An 18,450-nucleotide genomic window follows, 5' to 3' on the forward strand; every position below is an offset into this window, starting at 1 on the left:
GACTTTAATTCAAAAATATTTCGTATGCGGAGATAATTTCGCTGCTACGTCCAATGTTTCGTGTATGTAGATTCACTTCTTCTCCTTGAAGTATACAACTTTGAGCCAGATATTATAGTTACCTAATCTGTATTCTGCTTTATCTGCTTATTAATCATCTGTGCTGAGTCGTATTTGACGTCTGTGGTCGCATACATAACTTGCGCTGATTTGATTTCCGTGTTTCATCAATCATTTATTTTTCTGGTCTGTGCACTGCACTTCAGAAACTGAATTCTCGAATAGATTGGATTCAATTTATCAAAAAATGTATATAAAGTCCTAGTTTTCATGAGTCTAATAAAATGAGAAGCTATTAAAGTTATGATTTCCTTTAAATAAAGTTAACATTTATTGTTTTCGTTGAGCTAAGCCAAGAAGGAAGGTGAGGCCAATCTGAATCATGTTAGCACCGTCCGTTATCGAAATATTTAATTTTGTTACAGCTTTCTTCCTTTTACAGAATGGAGAACAATTTGAGCCGCAGTGGAAGCCGCTCGAGCTCTGTTTGCGAACTGGAAAAGGATTTAAGCGATTTGGAAATAATGAAAACTAGGACGAATCGACGTAACGTAATGATTCGGTCGCAACCAGCACGTAAAGCAAAACGAATTAGATTTTTTCGAAACGGTGACAAATTCTATTCAGGAGTAATAATTCCAGTCTTGCCAGAGAGATACAGGTAGAGGCAGAATAATTAGTTGATATTGTTAAAGTTTTTACCATGTTGTATACTTTCACTTTCCTCTAGGAAACCTATTTCGACTATGTTTTGTGTCGCAACTGCTCGCCTTATTTATTATTTGCAATCTTCTATCCAGTAGATTATGGATTTCTGATGCTTTTAAATTTGTTACAAATAAAGTCTAATCCATGCTGTGATAGCTCAGTAGATATGACCTCTGCATCCGATTCCGGAAGGCGTACGTTCGAATCAGGTCCGGTGCATGCACCTCTAAATAAATAAATATCACATGTCTCAGAACAGTGAAGGAAAATTGTTGTGAGGAAACCTGCATACCTGAGAATTTTCTTAATTCTCTAGATGTGTGATGTCTGCCAAACCATGTTAGGCCAGCATGGTGGATTATTGGCGTAATCATCATCCAACCATCACATAATCATGCATTCTTTAAAACAAGCTTAATATAAAATATTACCTTGTTACATAAATTATATTAAACAGGATTTATCTATTTATAGACTTAGACGAATCATAATATAACATATGGGTGCTATGTGGATACCACATAGCATTCATGCAAAGCTGGGGCGGGTCGCTAGTAATAAATACATGAATTATATTTTGCAACAACAAAATATGTAAACCTATAATTTGTGATGCTGATTAACACTTATTAAGCACATTGAACACTTAAACATAATGAGTCACAGCATAAATTGTTAGGTCAATAGCCTACTTGAATCTTGGTGGTGTTAAAAAAATGCTATTCTTTTGTTTTAGATCATTTGACAGTCTAACTGCAGATTTAACTAGAGTGTTAGTTGACAATGTAACATTGCCAAGCGGTGTTAGAACAATTTATTCTCTAGAAGGTAGAAAAGTAAGTATGTTTATATTTACACATTTAACAATTATATTCACTACTAGACTACTGATACCGTGCGGTTTCAAATATATCTTCAGTTTCAGTAAGAATATGGAGATAAAAAATTCCCTATGGCACTCACAAATAATGTGGTGTTCTAGTGGTAAAAGAATCGTTGAAATCAGTTAGATCCAGAGATTACCTGCTACAATCCACTAACTTTGCCTATTTATATATAATATTACTATTGATGTTTATGTTCTATTATTTATGTTACTAGTAAATAAACACTGAAACTATTTTGATATTATAGTTTGTATTGTAGATATCAGAATTAATGCCAATGAATATAAATATAAGTTTATGAACAAGGCTTCCACTAAAATATTTTAATTTCTTCCACTAAAATTTATTAATAATCAATTTCTACCATCAACAGATAGGAAAACTAGATGATTTAGAAGATGGACAGTCATATGTATGCAGTGGGTTCGGAGAGCCCTTTAAGCGTATAGACTATGAGGCTAGTGCAGTCACACCACAGTCATTCAGGCTTAGTGGTCCAGAGTCCTTAAATGATAGCTGCAGCCCGTCTCCTGCTAGAGCTAATAACAGGCTGTCTCGATATTTGCAGGTAAATCCAATATATTATTAAAGTCATATAACTTTTCTCCTAGGTAAGGGTGCTTCATCTTAGACCTTATCATTGCTTTCCATCAGGCATGATTGTAGTCAAATAAATACAGTGTAAATTGTATATAACGGCACTAAAGAGACTACATTTTATGACGTTATAGAAAGTTGTGTCCATTAAATGGAAAGAAGAAAAATGTATGAGTAAAATTTTTAAATTTTCAATACACAGTCATTTTCTTTTATTAGCGATGGTTATAGTTTGAAAGTTTGTGAGCAACTAAGAATATGATAACGTATTAAGTCATTGACTTCTACTTATTAGTCATGGTCAACAGTAGTCTACTGCAATCCCGATTTGTAAACAAAAGAATGAATGTCTTAGAAAGTTTTATTTGCATGATGCCGACAGTGGAGTTTATTATGGGCTAGAATAATAAAGTGACAAAAGAATGTACATAGCTGTGCTGTTTCAATAATGTTGGCAATTTAATAGGACATTATTTAGAGTGGGTGTAATGTTATATATTGTGTATCATTGTATGGAAGGCAAGCTAAACCAATCAAAGCCATGTGATGTCGACGCTTTAGCGAGTTTTTTGTTAAATCAAGTTACATGCAGTATATTTAATGACAAGCTTGCACTAGACAGCTATCTGACCACCTAATGTTATGTGACAAAGTTAAAAGATGGAAGTGGGTTTATTTGGAAGAAGTCCAAGTTTCTTCTACCCATATCTGATAGTTTTAGCATCTCACTGAAATACTAAATTGCTTGTCAGTATGCCTTTGCCTGTATGGCCACCAGATCAGAATGAGTCAATTTAGAAATTATTAAAAAATAAACTGACCTTAGCTGGGAATCAAACCCAGGACCTCTTTGTTGATCACCACAGCACTACCAATTGTGCCAGGGGAGTTGGGAAACCATAAATTAATTGTGATTATAGAGTGCCCCTCTTAAGTGTTTTTCAGAAAGCAAGGGTACAGTGACAGTTGCCAGTATGATGTTCCTAATACATACTATTATCGTGAATCGCGGCAAACTTTCGAGAGTGAAATGAACTGTTACTGTACCCATGCTATCTGAAATACACTTTAATCTAGAGGCTAGTAATGATAAGATAGGTGAGTATGCAGTAGTTGTATAAAGCTCGTAGCTCATTAGACCCACCTGAGACCCGACCCGCACCGCCTCGTCGCTAGGCGTCCACTTGTCGTCGAAAGGTGGACCACGGGTGGACGCCGCGTTGTCCACCAGTGAACCTCGCATGGTCAACGAATTTCCGAAAGTCGACAGGTGGACGCCACATTGTCAACTTGCGGTTCACGAGAGGCAAGTATGTCAACAGCGAGCTATCATCGAGTGGTCCACTCACTGTTGGCTCGTGGACACCTCGCGTTCGAAGCGATCTGGTGATGATCCGGAGTTGATGTAGTGAGCGCATGCCCAAACAAATCCATATGAAGAATACTAACCACTCGAGGCGAGGCGGTGCGGGTCAGGTCCCGGGTGGGTCTAATGAGCTACGATCTTATATGTGAATAACATAACTATCAGTCATCTTGAACTCAATGCTTGACATAAGCTTTATTTAACTATTTTTAAACTCTACATTTCATAGGTTCAATGATACCACCCTATAGAGTTTATCACTCCACCTAGTTTATTGCTCTATTTAAATTATTAACAATAATTGTCCCTTGAGAGTTGTGCTTGATACTATTGATGTGTGTTAGTCCATAGAGCTATGTTTTATACAGGAAACTGACTAAACACATACTAAACAGTATTAAAAATTCATTACTATCTTGAAACAACAGTAATAATGTACGTATTTATATATGAATAAATAAAAGTGCCCAAGTACCCTAAATTCTCCAGACTATAATCTATCTGTGTGCAAAATTTCATCCAGATTTATTTAGACATTTTGATGTGATTGAGTACCAAACATCCAAACTTTCGCAGTTATAATATTAGTTTCATTATCTTTATCATCAGCTGAAGGACATTCACCGTTGGACATAGCCCTCTTTAAAGACTTCTGGTCAGTCTTAAGCCACTCCACCTATGGGGGGTTGACCAATTCTGCGCTTACCTGTGTGGGGTCGCCCTTCTAGCACCCTGAGTAATATCCCTTTCAATCCCATCCTTTCCTCCCATCAAGTGAATATTATAAAGTGATAGTCCTTTTACTTTAAATTTCAGACAAATGGTAGCAATTCTACTGGCAATGAGACACCAAGAGTGAGCCCTGCAGGGGACAATGTTGTCCGACCTCGTATAGTTACTATAATTAGGAATGGAGTGAAACCCCGCAAGGTAAAAATTTCATGATGTTGATCATTATTTTTTCTCACTTCTGATAGATCTAGGCATGTTTGTTCTAAACTTATATGTATGTCAACCAGGCCTCGATCTGGCACGTCGATTCTCCTTCTACAAATGCTAACGCGTCGAAAGTTAAAAAATGTACGGGAATGACATTTGCTATCGATAGGTCACGTGATCAATTCGATCATATCCGTCATTCCCGTGCATTTTGTTAGTTTTCGAAGCGTTAGCGATTGTAGAAACAATCGACGTGCAACAAAACTAGGCCCAGGATTGTTTCAGAACAAGTTGTGTAACATCAAAACCTGTCCACTAATATATCATTGCTTAGAAACCACTAACAGACAGACAGATAATTGATAAACAATAAACATGTTTCTGCTTTTTAAACAGAAACGCGTTTGTGTTCCGAAATACAATATCTATACCAACCTCCAAAATGTGTTGGTAACGACGGTCAACTCTATTATCGCGCGCGCTCTTTTGTCAAATCTAGGAGTACACGCTTTCCCTGAATCCTAATAAACATTTGCAGTACGCCTAGGAAGTTCGCTACGAGATATGTCATGAAGAGAAAAACATATATTGTCGATTAAACTATGGGAACGAGGAATGAATGGAATGAGTATGAGCTGAGAGGTAGTTGGAAGGCCTTGGAAGTGATTACCTTTTAAGCTGGGCGATGCGCTGATACCGATGAGATATGTGTCGTAGAGCCTCGCTTTGCTGGCTGACGACTTCGGGTGATGGCGTCAAATGGTTTACGGCAGAATTCAACGTTCACGACATTTAGTTTACTTTGCACGGAACTGAAGTTAAGGCCACTCGAGTGGATTGCACTTAAATAAGAGGTTTTTTGAGGTTAAGTTTTGTGCCTTTATACTGTAGGTGTGCAGATTGCTGTTGAACAAGCGCAACAGCCCAACTCTGGAACACGCGCTGGCGGCCATCACCGAGTGCATCAAGTTGGACACCGGCTGTGTTAGGAAAGTGTTCTCCCAGTCCGGCGCACCTGTTAATGCTTTAAATCAATTTTTCGAAGAGGAAGATGTATTTTTCGCGTATGGAAACGAAAGGTAATAAACAAGGCGTAGTCATGACTATATGTGGCGAATAATTTATTTATTTTACTATTACATTCCACAATTTTTTTTGATGAAAACCAAATACCAATTGATGTAATATTATTTTTTTACAGAGTCAATCAAGAAGACTTCGAACTCGAATTTGAAGAAAGTAAGGCTGTATTACAATGTAGGAAAAGTAAATGTAACCCTGTGACTAGGAATGCAAGGTAAATAAATAATTGCTCAATTCACTAGTACACTACAGTATTACTATACTATATAATATTAGTCACTTAGTAAACTCAGTTATTTAAACAAAAAATATTGTCTACAAGGTCGAGTTGTGTGTTCATGAAGAATAAAAAGTATATGTACATAAATATAATATAATGTAAGTTAACACAAAATTGTGCATGTGTGCGCTCAGTGGAGTAGGTTAATACCGATTTTTTGCGGTAAATTTCTAAATTCCAATAAAGTACTCTAAGCCTCAAACAAACTATAAGCCTCAATAGCTCAACGGTAAGGGCGGTTGGACTCATCATCAAGGGGTGGTGGTTCGATTCTCACCCCGTTGGTCTATTGTCGTACCCACTTCTACGATTGATGATGATGAGGATTGATATTTAGTCCGAATGTCCTGCAGATCGGGCCCTAAGCCCCGCATGCCAGTAAAAGCGAGCGGTGCAGCGAGAAAGAAGAGCGAGGGCGGCGCCGCCGGGGACGGAGACACCAACGGCGACGTGGCCGCGCTCGCTAACCTTCTGCCGCAGCCGCTGCGGCTCAAGTATAGTGTTGGCAAAATTATTGGTGAGTCTGTCTATATTCTGTATATATATCTGTATTTCAAAATATGTATGTACGCGCAAAGAGATAACGTATCGATCTCCTATTAAAAAGTGGATGCACAATCAACAACCAAAAAACGTCCCCATTCAATGAGTGACAAACACAACTTCTTGGCACTCATTTCAAGTAGTCAAATTCAACCTTAAACTCAATCCTTAAGGTTTCCTGAATTTTAATGAATATTGGACTATATTTAAAAGCCTTTAGGTATAATTTTCTTTACCAATAATTCTAAAACAGTCAAAGCAAAACTGGCCAGTTTTTGTGAAATATTTTCTACATGATTGTGCGTCCTTTTATTATAAGAGGTCAATGAGATAAGGATATAATTTTGCCCCATATCACTCTGTCTTGTCCTCCCATCACAATGAAACGATTCCATAGGAGATAGGAGAAAGCCATGAGGGTTGATATAGACTAATTTGTGTAGATCCTATTGCTCTTTATGAACATAGCAATGTAATTTAATATGAACAATATTAATTTCGTGTACTACATGGAATAAGGGTCTGAAATATAAAAAAAAAAGAAAAGTTTAATAGAAACTTTTTTTTTTATATTTAAAAATCATTTATTTAATCAATTTTCCAAACGTCAGAAACGCTGTCGGCCATTTTTAACGTCACGACGTTACTTGATATCACTATAGAATAAACGTCTCTATTAACTAATAATTTTGTAAAACACTTCATTTGGTTAGGGTTTTTTATTATTCATGTTCAGCAGTGAATAGAGTTGATTTTTAAAATATTTTTTTTACAAACACAGGTGACGGCAATTTTGCTGTTGTCAGGATGTGCAAAGACAAATCAACAGGAAAGGAGTATGCTCTTAAAGTTATAGACAAAGCAAAGTGTAAAGGAAAAGAACACTATGTCGAAGCAGAGGTAAATAACTATTTTTTTATTAAACAGAGAATTTAATATAAGAACCAGACAGAACTTGTTAATAACAGGAAAACTTAATAATTGTTTTTTTAGGTACGAGTTATGAGGAAGCTATGTCACCCGCGTATCGTCTCTCTTGTTGAAGATCAAGATAGTCCAGAATGGCTGTTCCTTATAATGGAATTAGTCAGTGGTGGGTGTCTAATATTATTATTATAATTATTGCATATTTTACTTATAAATTAACTTTCATATAACAACAATCATAGCTTTATTTAAGCATTAGTAAAGATGAGGTAGTTAGACAAATGTATAAAGGCTAAATGTTTTATTAAATTACATTGAAAAACACTAGATTCACAATAGTTACAAGTCATATATCTGCTTTGAATACTGAATACATATTAAAAAAGTTACAGCCATTCATATTACTTACCAACATCTTTAATATTACAAGAATGATTGGACCTATTTTTGTGATCTTTAATTTATTGGAATAACAGGGAAAAAATTAAAAAAAAAGATCTTATTACACCAGTATTTTTGACACTTAAATATGTCACGATTTTTTTACCTTGAGTTTTATTAAAAAGAAACAAAAGTGAACTGTTATATTGTTTTTAGGTGGCGACTTATTCGATAGTATCGCAGCTGCTTCTAAATTTTCCGAGCCCCAAGCGCGTTTGCTAATAGGTCACCTAACATCAGCTATCGCATATCTACACTCGCTTTCTATCGTGCATCGCGACATCAAACCCGAAAACCTGTTGGTAAGCCCTTCACTAAAATCATCCTATAAATTAACTTTCTATGAAATAACGAAAACTTCGAACCTGCTCTGGTTTTTTTAAAGTAAAACTTCCTTGCCCACGCTAGATTTAAGGAGTAAGTTTGTGATTGCGTTATGAAAATTGTAATCGGGCAATGCGTGTTGCCATCTACAGGCATAATGAGACAGTGTTTGTTATATTAAACCACCAGAAGATGGCGTTCTTAGAGAACCTTGAAATAACCCTTTTTTTGTACACTTCAAGAACCTATTGCGATGCTGTTATACCTAAGGCTCATAGATGGCGCTTTAATTTTTATTTTTGAAAGAAGTTTCGCTTCAGTTGTGTGGTTTACAGCACGCTCGTTTTTTTTAAAAGAATATTTGCCGTATCTTTTTTTAAATATGACGAATAATCCTATTCCTCTCAAACTAGTATTAGGAGTGGGTACGACAATACCCCAGCGGGCGAGGATTGAACCATGACCTCTCCTAGGCATTTTTTTTGCCTGAACTGCGCAGTAAATATTAACCCTGTTGGGATATTATTTCGTTTACTGCTTATCCACACGACTCGTGTTTAGAGAGGCTTAGAAGTTGGCTCGACCTCCTGCTGATATATTTATTAGTGATGAAACAGGTACAAAAGAATTTTGATTGACAATTGAAATGAAAAGATTCTGACCTCTTTCGATCGTCAAAGCCGAAAATCAACGAAGGAAGAACCATTTACTTTGTATAAAGTGTAGTAAATAAACTGTATAACTGTCTCTCTTTTTAACCAACTTGAGAAAAGGAGTTTCTCAATAAGGAATATGCATAAGATTTAAATTAAGAAATGAAAAACAACGTATTATATTCCCTATTCCACACATGTTTTTTTCTTTGTTTGTTACCATAACTAACCATTTGTACAATTTTAAAAATTATATATTTTGTTTGAAAGGGATACATTCAGATTGGTCCGATTCAATAATTTTGAATTAAAATCAAAATAACTAATAGGCCAATTGAACTAGATTGACTATACTAATATAGTTTTGTTTCTAGGTCGACATTGCGGGTGATGGCAGTATACGTGGGCTAAAGCTCGCGGACTTTGGGCTTGCAGTAGAGGTGTGGCGACCGCTGCACGCTGTCTGCGGCACACCCACCTACGTCGCCCCGGAAATACTGCTCGAAACTGGGTATGGGTTGAAGGTAAGACAAAATAAAGAATAAAAATCCATACTTACTGATGTTATAAATTATACTATTTTAGCAGACTCATAAGTGGATTACAAAAATAAGAAAACCAATATCGAACAAAGGTGAAGAGAATGAACTTGAGTGGAGTCACGAACTTGTGACCGGTGTATGAAGGATAAAGGGATTCCTTGACTATTAACTAACACTGCCCTTTTCCACTCAAGTCACTCTTCCAGCCTATCTCAAAAAATCACCCATGAAGGATTATTAGAAGATCGAACGGATCGAACGCCACCCAGCCAGTAACTCGCTACTCTTTACGGAAACAAGTCGCACCACCTAGCGTCGGCATAAGCCAACACGTGATCGAGCGACGTCATATCCATCTCAGACTACTATTTCCTACACTATAATATATTTATGAGAAATTAAATATCACATGTCTCAAATGGTCAATTAAAACATCTCGCGGAAATTTTTATTTATAATAATATAATTATTAATTATATATTAATTATAATATAATTTGATAATTTTTATTATCTATGTGTGACGTGTCTGTCAATCCGCATTGCATTGGTGGGTGGCAAAAACCAGTGTGGTGGATTATTAGCATAACCCCTCTCATTCTAAGAGGAGACTCGTGGTCAATGGTGCGCCGAATATTGGCTGTTAATGGTGATGATTATTATGAATGCTGAAGTTCATTATTTATGTTATTGTAGACGGGAGGTATCAGTGTTGATATAAATGAGAGGGTATTTGATAACTTGAGCTCCGTTGTTTGTTAGGCAGCGTAGATGCCCTCACGCTGCCAGACGCGTTAGTGATTTTGTGTAATAATGTTTTTTGTTGTAATTATTGTTTACCATTATCCAGCACCTTTGGGCCCCAAAGTCCAATTAGCTCTTCGAACTGTGCCCCGCCCATTACCACTTCAGCTTCGCAACTCATTGAGCTAAGTCGGTGACTTTGGTTTCTGATTCGATCACTCTGAGATACTCCTAACATAGCTCGTTCCATCGCCCGCTGTGTGACTCTGAGCCTTAGCTCTGAGGCCATAAGTTAGCGACCAAGTTAGTAAGACCAATATGGGGTTACTTAGTTTATGATGTTGCTTACAGATTGACGTATGGGCAGCAGGAGTGATACTATACATCCTGCTATGCGGGTTCCCCCCGTTCTCCTCCCCGGACGGCGACCAGGAGAAGCTGTTCGACGCGATCCTGTCCGCGCGGCTGGAGTTCCCCGCGCCGCACTGGGAGCGCGTGTCCGCCGGGGCCATCGACCTCATCGCCAACATGCTCCGTCCGCAGCCGACGCTGCGCTTCGACGCCGAGGACGTGCTCGACCATGCGTGGATGTCGGTGAGCACGCGTTTGTTTGCTGCTACTCTTATGTTGTAATATAAAGGTCATTGACCTTAGTGTTGTGAGTTTTAAAATATTTATAATAATATACTACCAGACGCCCGCGACTTCGTCCGCGTGAAACCCTACGCCTACACTACTCCCACTCTACATCAACACTACTCAACCCTACCCCTACCTAATACACATACTTTATAAGTGATACCCCTATCCTAACCTACCCCTACTCTATTCTATGTCAACCGATTTCATTAGGGTGCCATAGTCCATAAGGATCTCTTATAGTTTGTAGAGCGAAAAATAATTATACAGATGTTCCAAAAGAATATCTCCGCAGGGTAAATTAGCCCTAGGACAGGGATCATTGGCCCAAACTGAACTTTCAAATATTACCTATATTATTTTGATCTCTGTAATGTACATAATATGATGTTGCCGGTTGAATCGCGGCAAACTTTCAAGAGTGTAACAACCTGAAACCCGCACCATTTTACATGAATCGAATTGTAGTTTCGAACGCATACGGTGCCCTTAGTCATGAGCTGGTTCTTGTTGTTGTTATTGCAAAAACTAGTTTCAGCCGTGTTTTATAATAAACTATCTGACGTGGTTTCACCCGCGTGGTTCCCGTTCCCGTAGAAATATGGGAAAATATATAGCCTATAGCCTTCCTCGATAAATGGGCTATCTAACACTGAAAGAATTTTTCAAATCGGACCAGTAGTTCCTGAGATTCAACCAAACAAATAAAAACACCTCTTCAGCTTTATAATATTAGTATAGATTAATAGCGTCAACTTAAATATGACTAGCGGATGTCCGCGACTTCGTCCGCGTGAAATTTAGTTTTTCACAAATCCCTCGGGGACCATGGATTTTTCCTGGATTAAAAGTAGCCTATGTGTTAATATAGAGTAAAATGTATTTCGATTCCAAATTTCAGCTAAATCGGTTCAGTAGTTGCGCCGTTAAAGAGTAACAAACATACAAACCTTCGCGTTTATAATAGAAGTAGAATTTTATGTACAATGTTTATTGAGTGAAAGTTTTTTTTTGTCAGGATGATTACGACGAAACCTGTGACTTCCGTACATGGTACGACGACGACGACTCGTCATAGCCTCGGAGCGGCCGCTAAGCGCTTTGCGTTCCCGCCACGGAGACGTCCCGGCAAAGTTTGTAGCTACTGCGTTATTCGCTAACAGCTACGCGAAGCCTTCATGTTAACACCAATACCAAAGTTATTCCATAATGTATGTAAGGTCTTTTTTTATATAAGTTCTCAACTATGTAAACAAACTCTAAGAGTTCATTTACGCGAGCGGCAACTGCTACCGACGACCGCAGTCGGCGACGTCTCGGCGGCAGTCGACGGCGTCTCGGCGGCAGTCGACGGCGGTCGCCGACTGCAGTTAGCGATGTCTCGGCGGCAGCCAACGGCAGTCGACTTGTCGGCGGCAGTCGACTTGTCGGCGGCAGTCGACTTGTCGGCGGCAGTCGACTGCAGTCAGCGACGTCTCGGCGGCAGTCGACTGAAGTCAGCGACGTCTCGGCGGCAGCCAATGACAGTCGACTGCAGTCGTCTGTAGAAGGTGCCGCTCGTGTAAATGAACACTAAAACTGGAGAAATCAATGTTTTTTAATAGTTTGAAATAACTTTGCAGCCCTGAAGTTACAAATGAGATTGCACTAAGCAGTTATTAAAAATAATTAGCGGACCCGGTCAAGCTTCGCTTTGACTAATGTGCGCTTCTTCCCTACCTTTCCCTACTCCAACCCTACCCTACCCCTACCCTAAACATACCCTGACCCTACCCTACCTTACCCTACCCCTACCCTAAACATACCCTAACCCTACCCTACCGTATCCTATACATGCTATGTATCAGAGATGGCGCTGTATGTGAAAAAAGATTTTCCCGCCTAAATACATATAGATAAACCTCACGGAGCCCGAGACCTTTCCAACGAATGCAAAACCGTGGAAACCGGTTCGTGTGTTCTGGAGTTGTAGCGTCAGGAAGGAAAACCCGATTTATTTTTATATAGTAGATAGACAAGTCGAAAATGGCAGTTATTTGATGGGAACTGTAAGTGTCAATACAAACATATTTCCTATGATGATGGTAATAGTTTAATTTTAACAGTGTGGATGGATCTAAAAATGGTTGATGAAGCAGTCAAATTATGTTCTTAACTTCCAAAAAATATTGTTTTAGAGAAGATTTTAATTCATCTGTTCTAATTTTACTCATCCCCCAGACGACTCAGAATAGTTTGTACAATGAATAAAGAACTTATTCTTGTTTACATAGTTGAAAATTTCTATTAAATCAAGGTGTAATGTTTAAAAAAAAACTTTGAAGCAACTGCACGTGTGTTCAATTTTCAGAAAAAAAAAACTTTATCAAATTAAATTACAGTGATTGAGCAGAACATTGTTAACGTTCAGGTTTTTATACTGATTATATAACACACTATAAAATAATAATATGTAAAATGATTTTCAAATTAATTCTCTTATTTATTTTCAGTACATTAATTATTATTATTTCTTTAAGAGACTTAGCCTTTAGTTAGTATTTATGTGGCTGTAAAACCAGTGTTTATTTAGTATTACGTAGATTTATTTTTTAAAATCTGACAATAAATTTAAATGCATTTAATTTTTTTTTTGTATTGAATCAAAAATGATCTCTGAATTTTGAATTGTAGGCCAACAGTGTTAATTGTTATTTTGAAAGGCATTGATGAATTTGGCATACAAGTAGATTTAAGGAGCTTGAGGTAATAAATTTCCAAGAGGCCTACTATAACTGGAGAGAAACACAGATTTAATACAAATGGCTGAAGTAATGAGAACTATTTACTATGTAATAATAATATATACCACTATTGTAAGGCTTTAGTTATAAAGCTTTGGGCTCTTAAATGGTGCATATCTTCAATTTCGTAGGTAACTAGATTTATAACTTTCATATTTATTTCAGATCATAATATTAATTTCAATGTTTAGAATTTTTTTGTCACAACATACTTATATAAGTGATCACAACACTGGCGCTATGTTATTAAAAATAACAAGTAATGTATTTTGCAGTTAAGTAAACATTTGTTTAGTTAAGAAAATTCTAGATAAAATGATAAAAAAAAATGCTTAAACAACACACAAAAAAATGTTTTTACTCTCATATGTCAGGTATGCAAGTAAAAATAATTCTTAGAGCTGCAGTTATTTCCACAAAACACTACAATTATATAAAACACTTTTACTTGGATATAAGGTACTTTTGCTTGGTAATAGGAATTTAAATAATTGAATATGATTAGTAAAAATAAACTTATTAATAAAACATTAATACTTTCACTGATCATATTTAAATTAATGAAATTCTTATTTCCAAGAAAAAGTACTTTATTTATATCCAAGTAAAAGTATTTTATATAATTATAGTGTTATATAAATGTAATATTATTGAAAATAAACATACACATTTTTACTAATCATATAATTTAATAGAATTTTTATTTCCAAGCAAAAGTACTTTATATCCAAGTAAAAATTTTTTAAATAATTGAAACAGTGCAGTCAGTATACTATATTATTGTGCCAAATTAAATAAATAATAATTTCATCCCATTAGGTACATGTATTTACTTTTTGAATATACCATATTATTTTAATTACATAGATGCTGCTTTATTCTACCATATTGCATTAAAAGATAAACCTAGTTAGACTGATACACACACATTCCTTTAATTTATAGTAAAATATCTGTGCCCTATGAATTTGATAACTATGTGCCCAAAAGTTTGGCCTCAAACTGGTCAACTTGGAAATTCATCATTTCTAAAATGAGTCTGGCCGGCCTCCCTAGCCAAGTAGCACGTCGATTCTCTTTCTACGATGGCTAACGCTTCGAAGCTAAACGCTAGAAAAATGTATGGGAAATGACAGATCTTGATCACGTGACCTGTCGCTCGCACATTCCCATACATCTTTCTAGTTTTCGAAGCGTTAGCGATCGTAGAAAGAGAATCGAAGTGCCACTTGGCTAGGGCGGCTGGTACGAGTAGATACTGAAAACAATAAACAAGAACAGGCCATTGACCGATTTTAGTATGACGCCTAATATAAAATGTATTGGGTTTAATGAACTACCCTATAAACATCTTCCAGGTTAGTATACTTCCATCAGATTAATAGATTATTATCACTATTTTCGAATATAACAGAAATCTTTTGTCTTGTTATCCTTTGTTAAAAAACTATTTAAAGATTTATTTGCTTAATAAATTATTTATTATGAAAAAAAAATTGTTTAACTTTATTTCTAGTAATGTATTAATGTAAAAATATTAATATGATGCCTGCCTCAAAATAACCTAGTTATGTTTAACATTTTAGGTAAATTATTATTTATTCTTTTCAAACAAAATTAACTTTTTTTATTGTAAGGTGTATAAACTTCATTAAGGTTCTGAAATTAAATTGTAATCAAGATAGACTATACAGATAGAATAACTACAAATTGTCACAGTGAAAATGTATAAATTCTTTTGATAGAAATCATTTTTGCTTGATATCATTAGGGAAAGGCTAGCTAAAGATCATAAAAATGTGTTATTGCACTTTGAGGCAAATTTTTGATATATGATTTGTAACGCCATTTGAAATAAAGAGAGCTTGTTCAATTTGTGTTATTTATTATTGTAATTATCATTTAAGGACATATCCTGTCAACAGAAACCCACTGGATCCATTCATCATAACTTCTGGATGTGTTCTCTCATGCAATATCTGCAACAAACAATTACTATAAAAGGATTTCCTAAAACAGCGCGAGACCTATTCTACACAATGCTTGCATTTTAGGTAGTTAGAACTGACCAAAACCCTCGAAAATGCAATAACTACAAAAAAAAAAGCTTTCAAAGTCAATAATTAAAAAATTAAGAAGAAAGTTTTAAGATATTTTGAGAGAACATAGAATAATAAGAAACTATACAATTTGTGACATGTTTCTGTTGATAAAATTTTTAAATTAGCATAATCTATAATAGTCCTGAAAAGTCATAAAATAGGCAACAATTTTAATAAGAACCTTAAAAAATATATTATAAAATAGAACCTATGTGATAAAACCATACAAACCTGATAGTTTCTCATCCAATTACAAGTTAATTTTAGGGCAGCCACATTGCTGGAAGACTTGAGTGTCATGTATAAGTTTTGTAATGGCTCGGCTACACTATAATAAATAACAAAAGGTCTACCAGGCTTGACAAATTGTACAAGCTCAAGAAATATATTTTGAGGATCTTCCTTGCTTGCTATCACTAGAGAATCTACTTTGTTAGTCAATACCTCTGCTGCTGCTATATTATCAAAATGCCATTTAGGTTTTTTCTTGATGCTCTGACTATCATCCATATTTACCTCTTTAACTTCACTGTCGACAACTTGGGAATCATCAAGCTTAGGTATTTTACTTTCATGTTCAATATTATCTGCAGCTTTCCTTTTTAGGTTGGACTCATTTTCTAATACTGCCTCTTGGGTATGAGTGTCACAACCTTGGTAAACTTGTCTCAAAGCTGAATACACATTCACTGATAGACATTTGTTTAGATGCTCAGAATCAAAATTCATAGCTAACAAAGCCTGTTTCTGTGACATGTTGCCTGGATGCATGTGTATTAATTTTCCTTTAGCCTCTGACCCCATAGCACTCAACAAAGCAGCAGCAAGTAAACCATTGGAACCTGAATCATAAAGCAAATGATTTCCTTCACTACTAATATTTGATAAAGTTATTATTTGAGACAAAGTGTCTATGCGAATGCCTTGTACCTTACTTGGATCCAATTTATATAATGTTTCAGTAATGATTCTCAAATTTGGTCTTAATATTTGAATAAATTCAAAGTACTTTTTTTCCTTTTTCTTTAAGTATTTTTCTTGTGAGAATTCAGTTTTATTGTGAAATGTTTTTGAATTTGTTATTAACGTCTCGACAATGTCCGACGCTTTCGTGGAATCGCTCTTTAGGTCGCTAATTTCAGTAGCCGACAATTTTTGTGATCTGCCATCATCATAAATGTTTCTGTTATCTGTTCCTGATACCTTTAATCCTATCTCATCTATTAAGTTTGCAGCTTCTTCTGTTAATTCTAAATCATATTCCTTGCTTCGCTTTGAGCTTCTGCTTATCATTTTAAAAGTAGAATAGAATTTGCAACCCACAATTCCATTTAAATTCAAACTATCTTTACCAACAGTTACACTTGAATTTGGTTTATTTAATTTATGTAACTTCTTGTAATTCTGCTTTTGTATTACAATGTACTCGCCTACTTTAATTGTATTATCACCCATCCTAATTAAAATGAAATACTTAAATAAACCAACAACAATACTCCAGTCAAAACTCAAAACAAAAGTCAAAAACAGTCAAAACGACAAACATTAGTTTTTTAGGTTAGGTATGACGCAAGGTGGAACATGCCATGCCATGGGAACTTAGCAGAACGTGAAATCTTTATGAAGCAGCGCCATCTACATTCTAGATTTAAGATTCCAGGATAGTAAATTCAATGACTTAAGGTGTGTATGTAATAAAATGTTTTTAGAGATTGAAACCGTATAAGCACGGAAAAAAAGCGAAAAAAAAAGAATTATTTTTCCTTTTAATTATGACGCGTAATAGGAAGAATGTGTTTGTATTTCTAAAGCAAAGGGATTATTTAAGAAAGACAGTAAGTGTACATTAATTTCAACGACGTTCCACATAGTCATTTGGCCTAGTGGTGTATAACAAAGGAACAATCTAATAATCATGAGTTCGAGCCTGGGGGTATCAATGGAAAACTTTTTGTCTTTTTTTTTTGTTTTTTTCTATTGGTTTCTTCAACTATTACAAAATCAAAAATCTCTCTCCTTTACAAAAAATATGCATTATTATTTTTATAACAATAATGGATACTGTACTAAAAATACCGTGGCTAGTTACTAGATGGCGCTATCACAGGCGTTCCGATAAAAATTAGAGTAGCCTATCTATTTCCAATAATACACTGTAATCTTTGAGGTGGAACACATCTGACCATAGACTTAGAACAGCTGACATATTTTGTGAAATGTCTCACAAGAAACCTCGAAAAAGCTAGAATCGGAACCCATAGAAAGTTATACCACAGACTAAAATTTCACAAATATTTTGCTTGACATTTTAGAGAATTGTTGAACGTTATTGACAGTTGACATTTGACATTTATGACATATTTTAAAGTGGCCAAATTGCAGTGTTGCCAGAAGGTTACTTTTGTAACCTTTTAGGTGATTTTTTTACTGCATTGGTAACTTTTAGGTTACATTAATAAAAAGGTTACTTTTACGTGATATTTCGGAATTTTTAGAATTAACTTACAATTTCGTATATCTAAAACAGAACGGTCGTTAAATCAAGAAATGCGGACAAATGCTCAAGAACTCATCGATGTTTCTGTGTCAATCTCACTATAAATGAAGACGTTACAATTGACGTTGCGAAATAAGCAAGTTGCAGTCACATTGAATTTCTTAAAAAAATCAAGTATGAATTTAAGAAATTAACGTCTATTGTTTTTTAAATCCTTGCTCTTTAATTGTATTTTTCTTATCCCATAAACTTCATACATACGAGTAAAATCTCCTTCGGTTTGTAGTAATTTAGTACTTGGCTAGTATTCGTAACAGACAGATATTAAAAAAAAAA

General features: G+C 35.6%; 2 protein-coding genes across 2 annotated transcripts; one reads left to right on the top strand and one right to left on the bottom strand.

The window, feature by feature from the left end:
- The first annotated feature begins 209 nt into the window (after window positions 1-209).
- On the top strand, window positions 210-15,388 carry LOC112051776 (serine/threonine-protein kinase GA29083). Its single transcript, XM_052881326.1, has 14 exons — window positions 210-424; window positions 503-721; window positions 1,505-1,604; window positions 2,029-2,223; window positions 4,435-4,548; window positions 5,449-5,636; window positions 5,759-5,854; window positions 6,274-6,437; window positions 7,245-7,363; window positions 7,457-7,556; window positions 7,988-8,133; window positions 9,183-9,332; window positions 10,445-10,687; window positions 11,751-15,388. Exons 2-14 carry the CDS (start codon window positions 504-506, stop codon window positions 11,808-11,810), a joined length of 1,893 nt encoding a protein of 630 aa, XP_052737286.1. The 5' UTR covers window positions 210-424; window position 503; the 3' UTR covers window positions 11,811-15,388.
- Window positions 15,381-17,168, bottom strand: LOC112051780 (tRNA (adenine(58)-N(1))-methyltransferase non-catalytic subunit TRM6). The gene is made up of 2 exons (XM_024090571.2): window positions 15,849-17,168; window positions 15,381-15,494 (listed from the first exon to the last, which is right to left on the bottom strand). Exons 1-2 carry the CDS (start codon window positions 17,070-17,072, stop codon window positions 15,414-15,416), a joined length of 1,305 nt encoding a protein of 434 aa, XP_023946339.2. The 5' UTR covers window positions 17,073-17,168; the 3' UTR covers window positions 15,381-15,413.
- Window positions 17,169-18,450: the final 1,282 nt, after the last annotated feature.

The sequence above is a fragment of the Bicyclus anynana genome, chromosome 4, assembly GCF_947172395.1.
Source record: "Bicyclus anynana chromosome 4, ilBicAnyn1.1, whole genome shotgun sequence".
NCBI classification, from domain to species: Eukaryota; Metazoa; Arthropoda; class Insecta; order Lepidoptera; family Nymphalidae; genus Bicyclus; species Bicyclus anynana.

Bases quoted from the DNA above. Each gene is read 5' to 3' on its own strand.
- LOC112051776 (XM_052881326.1), top strand. From the start codon at position 504: ATGGAGAACAATTTGAGCCGCAGTGGAAGCCGCTCGAGCTCTGTTTGC. The intron at 4,549-5,448 runs GTAAAAATTTCA...TTTATACTGTAG, and splicing joins ATGGAGTGAAACCCCGCAAG to GTGTGCAGATTGCTGTTGAA. The intron at 5,855-6,273 runs GTAAATAAATAA...AATGTCCTGCAG, and splicing joins CCTGTGACTAGGAATGCAAG to ATCGGGCCCTAAGCCCCGCA.
- LOC112051780 (XM_024090571.2), bottom strand. From the start codon at position 17,072: ATGGGTGATAATACAATTAAAGTAGGCGAGTACATTGTAATACAAAAG. The intron at 15,495-15,848 runs GTTTGTATGGTT...TGTTTGTTGCAG, and splicing joins ATTGGATGAGAAACTATCAG to ATATTGCATGAGAGAACACA.